The sequence below is a fragment of the Bidens hawaiensis genome, unplaced genomic scaffold (genome assembly GCF_021521415.1).
Source record: "Bidens hawaiensis isolate Kalapana, Puna unplaced genomic scaffold, B.hawaiensis_p1.1 tig00054006_1, whole genome shotgun sequence".
Lineage (NCBI taxonomy): Eukaryota > Viridiplantae > Streptophyta > Magnoliopsida > Asterales > Asteraceae > Bidens > Bidens hawaiensis.
This window is the reverse complement of record NW_027499726.1, coordinates 28,903-45,105: the sequence shown is the minus strand read 5'-3', so window position 1 is coordinate 45,105 and position 16,203 is coordinate 28,903. Positions and strand designations below refer to the sequence as shown.

The following is a 16,203-nucleotide window of genomic DNA, read 5'->3' as shown; positions in this document are numbered from 1 at the left end:
TAAAAACTTTTTCTTGAGCAGTTAAGTAAACAAAATTGACCTGTTAACAAGTTAAATTTGACCAGACTACAAAAACCTTTTTTTTGACCCGTTAATAAAACAAAAGGTTGAACCGTTAATGGGTTAAATTTGACCAGACTACAAAAACCTTCTTTTTACCCGTTAATGTAACAAAAAAATTGCGTAATATCATAATATGGGTCCAGCTTCCTCTACCAACCCTGCACCACTAAAAACGATTAACCATTTTCACAACTTTGTCATTAAAAAAGTCCATAAAAATGGGGAGGGGGGTAATAAAATACCTTGAGAATTATAGTGGTGACCATGACAGTGGATACATTTCCATCCACAATGACCCGATGTTGTCTTGCTTACTTCAATCACAATACCTTAACAGATGTTCGAGGATTTGGGCAAATCTTGTTTCTTTGACAATCTTAATTTTGATGCAGTGGCATCGTCTCTACGAGAAACCACTTGTAAAAACTCCAATAAATTAATTGTATCACTATTTGAAAGTTCGACTGTCATCCCCATATCAAGAAATATAAGATGTGGCTTTGATATGAATATCTTTTTAAGTGACACCTAAATGAAAGATGGGTCCATTGTATCTTTTATGAAAGTATAAAAGGTTCAAGTTAAAAAAAATGAATCTAAAATAAATAACAATCATATAACAAAAATCAATTCCTACTGATGTGTTCATCAAATATCAATTTGAATAAAATAAACACTATCTTATAATAAGTATGGTTGCAATTCCTCTACTTATTAACGTTAATTTATTAAGAATTCGATGTGTTATATATTATATCAATTCAGAATATATTGATTAAAAATTCTGATGGTAATATATTACAATTAATTTATTAAGAACTCGATGTGTTTAGGAAGGGATTTTGGCTGAATATATTCAAACGATGATCGCGTACCGAATTGGTTATTATATGACCCAATTAGCTATTGGTTGTCCTATGAATATGGTTAGAATGAACGAGAATAGAACTGTAACCACATTTATATTACCCATTTGGTCTCGTGGATAACCAATATAAAAATAAACTTTTGACCCAAATGTATTTTCAAAACATGTAATTCAACCAAATCAAAGTCTATTAGAGTCAGAGTATCCAACCATGTAAAGTTCCCATCCATTAGTAAAGTGCTCTGCATATTTACCTGAGTCAGGGTAGCCAATCCAGCCATTAGTTGCATACATTAGTCATTAGCAGTTTAGTTATTCACTTAGTTTACCTTGCTTTCAAATGAGTAATAATATACGTGGTGGTGCCCATGTGATTCTTTATGATGTGGTCTTTATACCAATCAATCGATAATAGTTCTTGTGTCAATGTTAATCTTTCACAGATTCAAACAAAGGATCCACCCGTAACCTATTTAAGTGAATCATAATCCAATGTGAGAACATAATCATTACAACATCTTGACTGTCGAAGATTGCGACCATATTAGCAATAACAATAGTAATTATTGGTAATCAAAACTAATACCTTACCATCACGATATGTCTTCTCAAATTCATTTTCAACATTCTACTTTTTTTTTTCATCCTTTGGCTCTTCCTCAGTTAACGGCTTGTCAGAATCAACAGGTTCCCTGTAGAAACCGAACCAACCGTGTATCAAACAACATTCCCGTACCTCGATTGGGTCTGGTTCAAGGTTCATAACATCTCATTTGGTTATCAAAAAATCGTGTTTTTTTTATCACAAATGTATTAGAGCATCCTTACTCCTCTTTGTTCATGGTGCAAAATAATTATATTTACAAAAGGAAAATTAAATGAATGAAAATAAATAAAAAAGAAAATATGGAGAAAGAGGAGCTCACATTATATGTATCCACTTATGATATTAGCCACTCATCACCCATTCCATATGCTTTCATAATTCCAGGTTGGAAATTAAACTTTCAGTGTAGAATAAAAAAAGTTAAGCATACATGATATGCACATATCATGTTATCAGATAGTGACATAGATGAACAATATACGGATTCAAACAAATCATTCATAATTATTATCAAATTGAAGCAAAATTAAAGCATAATTCATTCGTTCATACACAAATTGATAGCAATTAGGGTCAAAAATGGATAAAGGACACCGAATTGAATGGAGTAAAACTTACATGTGCATTGATGGCCACTGAATTCTGAGTGCTGAAATAGAAGCGTGTTCAAGGAAGGGATGGCCAGGGACATATCGCGGTTGATATACAAACGAATTGAATAGGTAATTATATAATACAACCAAACTGAAGGAGTACCCGAAGCTTAAAAAGGTGTGAAATTGAATTTAAGGATTGAAGGGAACAGTCGCCGGAGAATCGAAGGATTTAACGATTAAGGGCGCTGGCCGGTGATGAATAATAAATATTATGGCGTCTTATAGAGAGAGAAAGAAGGAATATGAAAAGTTGTATACATGTATTATAAACTAATTCAGATACTATGTAGCTATTAGTTCCTTTGAGTTGTATTTTATTCTTTACGTGTGTAGCAATTAAATTTTAGATTTGAAAGCATGCAGTGGGAACAGCACAACACATTGCACATGAACTTCAATAGGCATTTGAAAAGAGACATAGTGATGGCCGGTTCATTCACTATCTTTTTAGAGTTATAAACAAACAGATACATTTCATTCAGCATAAAATAGTTCAGAGGGTAAGATAGTCATTTTGTACAGTTATTCAGATGTCCAACCAAACAGACTTAAACTTGTTCAGATCTTACTGGATCAGACTCTCTTAATCATTCAAACATCTTTATGGTTCAACATTTAATGATTCAGCAATTGCCAAAGAACCCCTAAAACTAAATAGGCTGTACAAAAAAGTAAAACTAAATTGTCACACGCAACTATTCTTAACCACCCTTTCTAGTTGTACAATAGAAAGGTGGCAGACTAAAATGTAGATGTTATAACGTGTGGGTAAAACATCCATGTGAATGGATGGAAACATTTGCATGTGGATGGTGAAAGTCTTCAACCAAATTATTAGCTTATGTCCCCCAAATAATGAATGTAAAGTGTGTGTATATATCTTGTATTTGTAACAATAAGATACACACACAATCAAAAAAAGAGTTACTGAATATATATGTACATCTCTTATGTTCTTGTTTTTTGTCATCTTCAACTCTTCAAGTTAAAGAAATAATTGCTAATCTTGTTATAATTTAGTAGTAATATTATAACACGTTATCAGCACGAATCGCTTGTGGCTTAATCAAGAAGATCAACCAAGTAAGAAGACGTCAACCATAAACAAAGTACGCATATCATTAATAATGATTAAAAAAGATAACTACAATGATAAAACAAAACAAATATAAAAGACATCTTATTCATGTACTAATAACTCTCTAACCTTTACTTACTATCTTTATAACTTTTATTATGCACTGATGTGCTTGAAGTAGTTTAATATTTATTAACTAAATTAACTAAAAATAAACACTAAGTAATACTCTAGATTCTCTAAAACTCGACTAAACTACTAACCGACAAGTGAACCGATCGACTCTAGTAAAGCTAAGTAAGTCCGGATATCGAACCCACGAGACTCTTTAAATTACGTTTATTAGCTAATTAGACTCAACTACAAGACACGACTTATTATTTATATTTTTTTGGGGGATTTTTATTTAAAATACTAATTTAATACTATAATTAAAAACTAATTAAGAAAACAAGTAATTTAAACGAAAGCAAAGTTTGTTATTAAAGTACGATAATGATGAGAAAACTACCTAGGCTAGACTTCCTCAAATTTCAGTAATGACTTGACTCGGGAATATATTTAGTTATGGACTGGGATCGTAAAATAAACACTTAAAAGAAAACCCGAATAGTACCCCTGACCCTTCTCAAGAGAAAACCTATTGATTTCTAACAAGTTTTAACGCATACCAGTATTAAAAATCAAGTTTGCTTACGGTCACCCAGTTGTTTATAATTTAGTTCCTTTATACGAAATCCTACCTTATAGCGCGGAAATCAAAGGCAATTTACTATACTTAATTGATTTGATAAACAATAATAAATAATCAACCCTAGATTGACTCCTTACGAAGAACTAAATCTAGCAAGATTAAATAGTAAAGACTTATCAATAATCTAGCACTTTACAGATTTTAGATTAGCAGCACACTTAGGTTTATTTAACAATATTATTCCTATGATCTTATCGCGAAATCAAATCATAAAATAATCAAGAACACAAAGTAATTGACCTAATAGCAATCATATCATATGACAAACAATAATCAAGGAAAACTATGGACAAAACTCATCAAACAATCCTAAGCATCCATACGCATCAATTAATTATAAGCAAATCTTTTACTAAATCATAAAAACCATAACGTAAATAATCCCAAATCAAATCAAAACATCAAGATAAGTTCATCAAAAGCCTAGGCAGCCTATAACGTTTAGCCTAGCATCTTAAAATTAAACGAAACAAACAAGTAAGAATTCATGGTGATAAAATAAAGAAAACGAAAGAAATAACAAAGAGAACCGGTGTTCTTCGCCTTCAACGAATATGCGCAACACCAGCTGATTCCTTGACTCCAAAGCTGCTGGAAACTCGTCTCGGCCGCCTCGGAACTCACCAAATTCGGATGTGGGGTTATGGTATGATTAATGGTGAGTTTTGGGGTCTTTATATAGGCAACAGGGGTCCAAAAATAGGTTAAGTCGGCTTAAAACGGTATATTCTGGAATTCGGGCCAATGCGCCACCAGACCGAACAACTGCGCGGCGGCTTCCCCTCCCCCTTCGCGTGGCGCACTGGCCCAAGGGGGGGGGGGGGGCTGGTCCTTTTTGCAGGTCCGGTTCACTTCCTGGTTTGGTCCGGTTCGTTTCCTGATGCGTCGGTTCTCCGGTTCGGCTTGTTTTTGCTTGTTTTTCGCCATCTTTTCACCGGAATTAACACCCAAAAACCTAAAACATAAAACTAAGATAGTAGTATACAAATCTTACAAGAAACCGACCAAAACTAATAATATATTAAATAAAATATACACTGGATTAAGTATAATAAACGTTATCAAATATCCCCACACATAACCTTTTTTCGTCCCTGAAAAAGTCTTATTGCAACGGGATCAGAATCGGAGAAGTACAGTCTAACAAACATATAGATTATCTTAAAAATAATTTTAGAACCACGCAAAAACTACGATCACCGATATTGTTGTCCACTTAAACCCATGCCTTTGTCTTTACCGGGACAAGTAAGATCCAACTATTATTATTATTATTTGTATACAATCTAGTGGAACCCACAGTCAAGACCCGTTTTATTTTAGATTTTACCGAATCAAACCACCCCAACTTGACTTAAACCTCATAATAGCAGATTAAAACATTGTTGCACATTTTTCATAAATAGCTAAGACGATCAAGGACATTGTTTATCCACCTAAATTTAAACATCAGAGTATACCAAGCAGCCATTAGATACGATTAAGGTTCAGTTATTCAATTGACTAGCAAGTGTTCCCCACTACATGTCATACCCCCGTTATCAAGCAAAACCCGGACCCATTACCACACGTGATTTTACAAGTTTCCATCTGTCGGTTTACATACGTCGTGTCTCTAGTTGATCCTGTTCTTAATGGTATGGGACGCAAGTAAGAGGACCACGTATGACTAACAGCGGGATGATCACTGGATCATCAAGATTTTACTTCACTGTAATTGATGTAAGTGAGTGCAATGATTGCAGTAAACTGCGGGTTTATGCTTAAAAGCTTTTATTTATGATTAAATATCTGAAGATACCCAGATGAACAACTGTAAAAAGATCCGTGGTTTTCGAACCCGAGGCAACCCATCAATACAGGATTTAAGGCTATAAAACCATACGCCTATGAAGTGTTAAACACTGAAACTAGAAGTGCAAGTCTTTAAGTTTATGTCACCGGCTACACGGTGTACTTTAACGTTTAAAGCTACCAAAGCATCGTATAATAGCGTATTCATATTTTCTATAAAATTCATAATTTTCTACTATTAAACTAAAAATGAGGCTTGAGTATGGCAGATTTTTCATCCCGTATTTTATACAGACTTAACATGTTTCCAACTAAAAATCATATTATTTCGATAAAAACCAACTATCAAACTGCCCTTTCATTCTCAAGGCTGAGCCTACCGACACATCCCAAGTTAAGTGCGTGTTCTTTAATTATATCTTATTATTAGTAGTTTGAAAAACCGATTCCCGATAGGTATCCTCATCTCCCATTTATACGCAGAAAGAAACACATTCAAGGGACATTTTTCAAAACTTTTTTTTAATTATAGATAAGTTAAAAACATGTGTTCCTATCCCCACACTTAAAATTCATTGTCCTCAATGCAGGAACGGAAACACGACTCAAAAAATTTAAAAATAAAACCTAAAAATGCAAAAATAAATAAGAAAAAAAAACAAAGCTAAATATTAAAAACTAAAAAAAATATACAAACAAAGTAAAAAGGAAAAGACTTAGCTGGTAATATGTGAGTGAAGTATGATGCTAAAGTCTTCCATAAATGCCCTCCATCTCCGAACGTCCTCCACAACCAGTATCTCCTTTCTCTCGTACACGAACGGAATCAGCAACAATACAAACAATATCTAAAAATTCATCTTATCAACCTCGATAGATATAATCATTCAAAGTATAGAACCGGACCAACCAATCAAATATAAAAGCATGAATAAAAGCAGCAAATAAATAATCAGAAAAGTATACTGCTCCAGCTGCTCCATCCCCACACTTGAATGTTGCATTATACTTCAAGGGGACCTTCTCTCTATCTTCCTTCACAACTTACCAAAACTTAAAAATAAAGAAAAACTACAAAAAAAACTACGTTAGTGACTCAAGGAAAAAATCAAAATAGAAATAAAAATAGGAAAGAATATACAAACTCTACACTTAAGTTTTCACTCAAGAACCACGTGTGACAAATCAGTGCGACGGATCGAGGGGAGTGTCCTCCCTCTCGATTGATTCCTCCAGTCCTTCAAGATAGTGCTTTAAGCGATGACCGTTCACCTTACAAGACGTTCCATTATCTGGATTTTCAAACTCCACCACTCCATACGGGAAAACTTCTTTCACCAAATACGGTCCTGACCACTTCGATTTCAACTTTCCTGCAAACAACTCCAAACAAGAATTAAATAACAGTACCTTATCGCCTTTCTTGAACTTCTTTCCGCCTTTTAAACGTCGATCGTGTAACGCTTTCGTCTTTTCTTTGATGTTCAACGATCGAGAATATGCTGCGTCCCGAAGTTCTTCCAACTCATGAATCTGAAAATACCTTTTCCTCGCAGCTTCGCTAAGATCAACATTCACCGTCTTCAATGCCCAATAAGCAAGATGCTCCAACTCCACCAGAAGATGACAAGACTTACCATAAACAAGCATAAACGGTGTAGTACCCATCGGAGTCTTGTATGCGGTTCAGAATGCCCACAATGCATCATCTAACTTCTCCGACCAATCCTTCCGACTTGCCCCAACCGTCTTCTCCAAAATCCTCTTCAACCCTCGATTAGCATTCTCGACAACCCCATAACGAGCCAACGCCTTCTCCATGACGGTATTGCCAAAATGAGTTCCCCAATCACTAATAATAGCTCTCAGAATACCGAAACGAGTAAACAACTTCTTAAGAAACCGCACAACCCCTCGTGCATCATTTGTGGACAACGCTTGGGCTTCCACCCACTTCGACACATAATCAATCGCCATTAAAATATACTTATGACCATTCGACGTGGGAAACGGCCCCATGAAGTTGATGCCCCCAAACATCAAAGATTTCAAGAATTTGTATAGGGTTTTGAGGCATCTCATTCTTGGATGAAATATTACCTGTTCTTTGGCATGCATCACAAAGCTTCACAAACTCTTCATCATTTTTAACAATTGTCGGCCAATAGAACCCACTATCAAGCACCTTATGTGCGGTAGCATGCGCACCATGATGACCTCTAGTCAACCCCTTGTGAACATGCTTGAGAATATCCCAACCTTCCTCTTTCGTCACACACCTCCTCATAATCCGATCACCACCAATCTTAAACAAGAACGGGTCATCCCACACATACCGATTCACATCCAGGAAGAACTTATTCTTTTGTTGCGTAGTTATACCCTCCAAAATAAAACCATTAGCCAAATAATTAGCAAAATCAGAGAACCATGGCATACCTTGTTTCTCGGCGGCAACAAAATCGATCAACTCGTGAGGGAATGTATCACTAATCTCCTCCTCACGCAACTCTTCTCTCCTTGGGTCCTCTAGACGGGAAAGATGATCGGCCGCTACGTTTTCCGCACCCTTCTTATCTTTGATCTCGATGTTAAACTCGGAAGGTAAAAGAATCCACCGTATAAGACGAGGCTTCGCGTCTTTCTTCTGAAGAGAAAACGCAAGGTTGCATGATCGGTAAAAACGGTGGTCTTCGAAAGCACGAGATAGGAGCGGAACTTGTCTAATGCGAACACAACGGCTAAAAGCTCCTTCTCGGTGGTGGTGTAGTTTTCTTGGGCATCATTCAACGTCTTGCTAGCATAATAGATGGGGTGAAATGTTTATCTCTCCTTTGCCCTAAAACCGCTCCAACCGCGTAGTCACTAGCATCGCACATGAGCTCGAATGGCAAACTCCAATCGAGAGAACAAAGAATGGGAGAACTTACGAGCTTTTCTTTCAAATACGTGAACGCACTCATCATCAAACACAAACGACACATATTTTTCAAGGAGTCGGGTCATCGGGCGAGTAATTTTAGAGAAATCTTTGATAAATCAAAGGTAAAACCCCGCATGGCCTAAGAAACTCCTGATCGCCTTCACATTCATTGGTGGAGGAAGTCTACTTATAGTGTCAATCTTTGCCCGATCCACCTCAATACCATATCTCGAGATCTTATGACCCAACACGATCCCTTCCGCCACCACAAAATGGCATTTTTCCTAATTTAGCATCAACTTCGTTTCGATACACCTCTTCAACATCTTCTCAAGATTAGCCAAACATTGATCGAAAGAATTACCGTAAACCGAAAAATCGTCCATAAACACCTCCATGGACGTCTCAATCATATCCTAAAAGATGGCCACCATACAACTCTGAAAGGTAGCCGAAGCGTTACATAGTCCAAATGGCATGCGACGGTACGCAAAAGTGCCATAGGGACATGTAAAAGTCGTTTTCTCTTGGTCTTCCGGTGCAATGGGGATTTGAGAATAACCCGAAAAACCGTAAAAAAAAACAATAAAACTGCTGACCTGCCAAACGCTCCAACATCTGATCAATAAACGGCAACGGAAAATGGTCCTTCCAGGTGGCATCATTCAAACGCCGATAATCAGTACACACACGCCATCCGGTGACCGTACACGAAGGGATTAACTCATTCTTCTCATTCATCACCACGGTCATACCTCCTTTCTTCTGAACAACTTGAGTCGGGCTCACCCATGGAGAGTCGGAAATCGGGTAAATCATCCCGGCATCCATCAACTTCAACACCTCCTTCTTTACCACCTCTTGCATATTTTGATTGAGATGTCTTTGCGGTTGTACCACCAGCTTGTACTCATCTTCCATTAGAATCTGATGTGTGTAATAAGCGGGACTAATACCTTGAATATCAGATAGTCTCCATGCAATCGCCCCCTTATGTAGCTTCAACACGTCTATCAACTTCGTCTTTTGTTCTTCTGTTAACTTGGACGACACAATGACAGGCAAGTTCGAGCCCTCGTCAAGATACGCACACTCCAAAAGTGATGGGAGTACTTTCAATTCCAACGGAGCGGGTCTCTCCTCAGAGCCCGCTTCATTCCCACAACTAATCTCATTCACCTCTATCATCTCGGGCAAACCCGAAATCTCGGCCAACTCATCACAAACCGAATCGTTCTCACACAACTCATCCTCACCCAAATCATCACAATCTACTAGACCATTAGTTCCCACGAGATCCATACCACAAATGTAATCGAAACACCAATCCACACGTGCAATAAAAGAGTTAATAAAATAAACCGAATGGCATGGACCACTGAAATCATCTTGATCACTCGGGTGCTTCATCGACCTCACGACATCATAAGTAACATTCTCATCACCAACCCGAAGCGTGATCTTCCCATCATACACATCGATAAGCGCCTTTGCGGTTCATAAGAACGGACGACCAAGAATGATGGGAACCTTCTCGTCAGCTTCCATATCGAGCACCACAAAATCAACTGGGAATACGAACTTATCCACCTTCACTAGCAAGTTCTCAATAATACCTCGCGGATACTTAACCGAACGATCGGCTAATGTAAAGACATGCGAGTCGGCGTAAGCTCGCCTAACTCCAACTTCTCGTATGGGGAATACGGCATCAAATTAATACTCGCGCCTAAAGCCGCCAATGCATGGCTCATTGCATCACTACCAAACAACACTGGAATCGTAAACACACCCGAATCTGACAATTTCTCGGGCACGCGGTTCAACACTACCGCCAAACAATCTCCCATAAGGGGAATCGATGACACCTTCCCCAACCTATCTTTCCTCTTCAACAGTTCTTTCAGAAACTTTTCATACTTCGGCATGTGTTGAAGGGCTTCAATGAACGGGAGGTTAATCTTCAACTGTCGGAACATATCAAGAAAGTGCCCATACTCCCGCATGTATTTCTCGTCTTTCGCGCGAGCGGGATACGGGATACGAGAGTGATCAATCAAAGGTGATGGTCGGACTTCAACCGGCTTCTTCTCTACTGGCGGTGCAACTGGTGTGGTGTTCTGTATTTTACCCGGTACTTCCATCTCGATCTCTTCATCCATCACCTCCTCTTCTTCCACTTCAACCTCATTTCTTTGCACCTGGGAACCAAAATCCTTCTACTACGAGTAGTAATCGCCTTTATTTTAGCGGCCGGATTCTGTTGAGTAGAACCTGAAAACTGTCCTAGGGGTCTTTCATTTAACTGTCGAGCAATATCACCAATGCTTCACTGCATGTCGAGCATAGCTGATTGTTGATTTTTCAAAAGCAGATCATGATCGGCGAGGGTCTTTTAAGTGACTTGATCTCTATTAAGGATTTGCTACATCATTTCTTCCAATCTTCCCATACCACCACCTGAATCTTTCCCATTCCCCGAACCTTGCTCATTAGAACTTCCACTGTTATACTGACCTTGATTTCGGTTATAGGGAGCTTGGAAACCTGGTGGCCCACCAGCCGAACGCCAATTTGAGTTGCCTTGCCCTTGATTCTGATTCTGATTCTTGTAGCTGTTCCAGTTCTGATTGTTGTTGTTGTAAGCATTAGTGAACCTGTTCTGACCAGCCACAAAATCAACATCTTGATTATTCATCAACGGATAATCCAGCGTACCATGACCACCTCTACACATCTCACACTTATCCACCTTAGTCTTTAACTCTCTTATCTCTCGGGTGAGATTCTCCAAAGCAGCAGCCATACCAGTATCCAGATTAACCTGGTGCACACCTCGAGCAAATGAGGGTGTACTGGTGACGGAATTGGAATTCCCGCCTCGTGGCTTCTTCACGTACTCAGATTACGCGAAACTTTCAAACATCTCGTTACACTTGGTCACATTCTTTCTGTCGATCAGATTACCCCTAGCAGCTGTGTCAAACCTCGCCTGAGCCTCATAAGTAATCCCATTGTAAAACTTCTCAACAAGGGCCCAAGGTGTGAGACCATGTTGCGAACAACGGGACAGCAGATTCTGAAAATGCTCCCAAGCTTGGTAGTATGGTTCATCCGGCTCCATGTGGAAGGAGTGGATCTGATCACGGAGGCGAGAGGCCTTAGCAGGTGGGAAGTACTTCTTGAGGAATTCATTGCGAAGCGCCTCCCATGTGGTGAATGTTCCAGCACGTTGTGAATCAAGCCAAGTGGCGGCACGATCTGAAAGTGTAAACGGGAACAACTGAAGGAAGATCGCATCCCAGTAAGCACCTTGCAAGTTGAACGTTTTGAACACACGGGTCAGACGGTTGATGTGTGCCGGTGCATCTTCATCTTCACGGCCATGGAACTGGTGGTGATTGGTGATGTTGTTCATGACATAGAATGGGATCTGCCACGAGTTAGGGTTATTAATGTCGAGAGCGACAGTGGGTGAGTGATCTCCATGGAACCCTTCAAAAGCTTGCTGGTACACGGTGCGGTTATTCTCGGCCATTGGAACAGGTCTAGGTCTTGGTGGTGGTGAATTTGCGGGTGAACTTCCGGGTGACGATTTCGGTGAAGTCTCTATGGTGATCGGTTGCTTTTCTAACGAACTTGAACTTGCCTCGGACTTCAGCGGAGTAGGTCCAAAACAATTCAACGGCAGTCCTTGCGAACGAAGATGTGGCATATACCTACAAAACACACAAGACCGAGTAAGTAGTTTCTAATAAAACGAAAATAATAAAAACAGACTAATAATAAAAAACAAACTAGACTTAATTAGACTCCTACGACTCAAACAAAACGTAAACAAGTAGCACGTATGTAGCAAGTAGGTCCAATCAAAGATAATAACGCAACTGCCAAGAGTGCCCGGCAACGGCGCCAAAAACTTGATGCGCTTGAAGTAGTTTAATATTTATTAACTAAATTAACTAAAAATAAACACTAAGTAATACTCTAGACTCTCTAAAACTCGACTAAACTACTAACCGGCAAGTGAACCGATCGACTCTAGTAAAGCTAAGTAAGTCCGGATATCGAACCCATGAGACTCTTTAAATTACGTATATTAGCTAATTAGACTCGACTACAAGACACGACTTATTATTTATATTTGTTTGGGGGATTTTTATTTAAAATACTAATTTAATGCTATAATTAAAAACTAATTAAGAAAACAAGTAATTTTAACGAAAGCAAAGTTTGTTATTAAAGTACGATGATGATGAGAAAACTACCTAGGCTAGAATTCCTCAAATTTCAGTAATGACTTGACTCGGGAAAATATTTAATTATGGACTGGGATCGTAAAATAGACACTTAAAAGAAAACCCGAAAAGTACCCCTGACCCTTTTCAAGAGAAAACCTATGGATTTCTAACAAGTTTTAACGCACACCAGTATTAAAAATCAAGTTCGCTTACGGTCACCCAATTTTTATAATTTAGTTCCTTTATACGAAATCCTACCTTACAGCGCGGAAATCAAAGGCAATTTACTATACTTAATTGATTTAATAAACAATAATAAATAATCAACCCTAGACGGACTCCTTACGAAGAACTAAATCTAGCAAGATTAAATAGTAAAGACTTATCAATAATCTAGCACTTTACAGATTTTAGATTAGCAGCACACTTAGGTTTATTTAATAATATTATTCCTATAATCTTATCGTGAAATCAAATCATAAAATAATCAAGAACACAAAGTAATTGACCTAATAGCAATCCTATCACATGACAAACAATAATCAAGGAAAACTATGGAACAAAACTCATCAAACAATCCTAAGCATCTATACGCATCAATTAATTATAAGCAAATCTTTTACTAAATCATAAAAACCATAACGTAAATAATCCCAAATCAAATCAAAACATCAAGATAAGTTCATCAAAAGCCTAGGCAGTCTATAACGTTTAGCCTAGCATCTTAAAATTAAACGAAACAAACAAGTAAGAATTCATGGTGATAAAATAATGAAAACGAAAGAAATAACAGATAGAACCCGTGTTCTTCGCCTTCAACCAATATGCGCAACACCAGCTGATTCCTCGAATCCAAAGCTGCGGGAAACTAGTCTTAGGCGCCTCGGAACTAACCAAATTCGGATGTGGGGTTAAGGTATGATTAATGTTGAGTTTAGGGGTCTTTATATAGACAGCAGGGGTCCAAAAATAGGTTAAGTCGGCTTAAAACGAAAGATTCTCGAATTTGGGTCACATCGCCACCACGCCGCGCTGCGCGGCGGGCTTCCCCTCCCCCGTCGCGTGGCGCACCAGCCCAAGGGGGGGGGTCTGGTCCTTTTTTCTGGTCCGGTTCACTTCCTGGTTCGGTCCGGTTCGTTTCCTGATGCGTCGGTTCTCCGGTTCGGCTTGTTTTTGCTTGTTTTTCGCCCTCTTTTCACCGGAATTAAAACCCAAAAACTTAAAACTTAAAAACTAAGTTAGTAGTATACAAATATTACAAGAAACCGACCAAAACTAATAAAATATACACGGGATTAAGTATAATAAACGTTATATCATGCACACTAAATTTTATTCATGTACTAATGATTCTTTATGTACCTTAAACAAATTCATTATCCTGCATACTAATTTTACATCTTATTTAATAGATTATTAGTTATATCTCATTTATTCTATTACTTACAAAATAATATATGTATATATATGTATGTATGTGTATAACCGTTGATGAAACGGTCATATAGCCATTATAAAACGGTTATAAATTTTTTCACCACAAATAACCAATTATCAATCTCAATTTTTTCACAAATACAAAACTATTCTTCTCAGGAATACCCAAGATAATATTTTTGAATGATGTTTCACCTAATATTGATGTTAGCCACCATAATGATGATAATCTTATTGTTCTTAATTTGTAATCTCCCACCTAAGGAGTTTGATTTTTTTTCTTTTTCCTTTATCTACTTATTGCGCTACCTTTGTATCTTCTTTCAATTTTAATAAGTATGTAATCCTAATATTTATCTAATTTGTGTTTAGTAATAAAATGACGAATATTGTAAAGCTTGAATTTTTGGCTCTCAAAAGTTCTGGAGATAATTATATGCCATGGACAGCAAATATCAAAAGACACCTCAAATCAATGGGTGTGATAGAAGCAATTAATGAAAACAACACATTGGATGACCATAATAGAACAAAAGCCGATGTCTTTATTCATAAACACATTGATGAAATACTTCAGTTGGAGTATTTTAATCATGATAATCCAAGTGTTTTATGGAAAGAATTAAAAAGCAGATTTGATCATCAAAGGGATTCATTACTCCCTGCTGCTAAAGCTGAATGGAACAGTCTAAGGTTCCAAGATTTTAAAAAGGTGAATGATTACACATCTACTATATTAAATATATGTTCAAGGCTTGAATATTGTGGACAAATTATGTCCGAGGCAGATAAGTTAGAAAAAAACTTACTCTACTTTTCATGCATCAAACATAATTTTGCAACAACAATTACGGTTGCATAATTTTTAAACATACTCTGATCTGAATACAAACCTCATCATAGCAGAGCAAAATAAAGAGCTATTAATGAAAAACCATCAAGCTCGTCCCACCGGATCATTACCCATACCAGAAGAAAATATTGCTTATAATAATGATCATAAGAAGTCTGGACGTAAATGGGAACAAGGCCGTGGGCGTGGCCGAAACTATTTCAGTAAAACCCATTTTAGTGGTCGGAACCACTCATTTAAATGGAATAATAATCGTGGACGTGGACACGGTCGCGGTCGTGGTCGTAGCCAAAAAGCTAATAATTACCACGCTAACCAGCAAAACAAGTTCAAAAATGATGCTGGTACATCCCAGAATGATGGAGGCTCATGTTTCAGATGTGGAAGTACTAATCATTGGGCAAAGACTTGTCAAACACCTTCACATCTATGTGAATTATATCAAACATCTCTGAGAGGAAAGGAAAAGGAAGTGAATCATATCGACAAAATTGATGATGCCGATATTGAATTGAATATCTCAGATTTTATCAATGAATTCGAACCCTAAAAGTGATATTGTAAAATCACAATGATAATTATCTATTTCCTTTCATGTTTATGTCTTAATTATGTTTAATTACTTTTCCTTTCATGCAAAAATAAAAGTCTTTTGTAATAAATTTAGGAATGTATACTATATGCACTTATTGTTTTTTCTTTATATTTGAAGATTAAAATGAATTTCATTGGAGCAAAAGATCAATCAAATGATGCTGATTTATGCATAGCGGATAGTGGTGCTACACATACTATCTTAAAATCTCAAAAATATTTTCATGAATTAAAACCAACAAATGGAAATATTAACACAATATCAGGTCCTTCTGACATAATAGAAGGAGTGGGAAAAGCTAATTTAGAATTACCGAATGGTACAAAGCTTTTAG

General features: G+C 37.3%; 3 protein-coding genes across 3 annotated transcripts; 2 read left to right on the top strand and 1 right to left on the bottom strand.

Annotated features, from left to right (window-relative positions):
- Positions 1-7,005: 7,005 nt before the first annotated feature.
- On the bottom strand, positions 7,006-7,488 carry LOC143600387 (uncharacterized). Its single transcript, XM_077078093.1, has one exon. It carries the CDS (start codon positions 7,486-7,488, stop codon positions 7,006-7,008), a length of 483 nt encoding a protein of 160 aa, XP_076934208.1.
- A 7,312-nt stretch (positions 7,489-14,800) lies between these two features.
- On the top strand, positions 14,801-15,283 carry LOC143600386 (uncharacterized). Its single transcript, XM_077078092.1, has one exon. It carries the CDS (start codon positions 14,801-14,803, stop codon positions 15,281-15,283), a length of 483 nt encoding a protein of 160 aa, XP_076934207.1.
- A 64-nt stretch (positions 15,284-15,347) lies between these two features.
- On the top strand, positions 15,348-15,824 carry LOC143600385 (uncharacterized). Its single transcript, XM_077078091.1, has one exon. The coding sequence runs from the start codon at positions 15,348-15,350 to the stop codon at positions 15,822-15,824; it is 477 nt and encodes a 158-aa protein (XP_076934206.1).
- Positions 15,825-16,203: the final 379 nt, after the last annotated feature.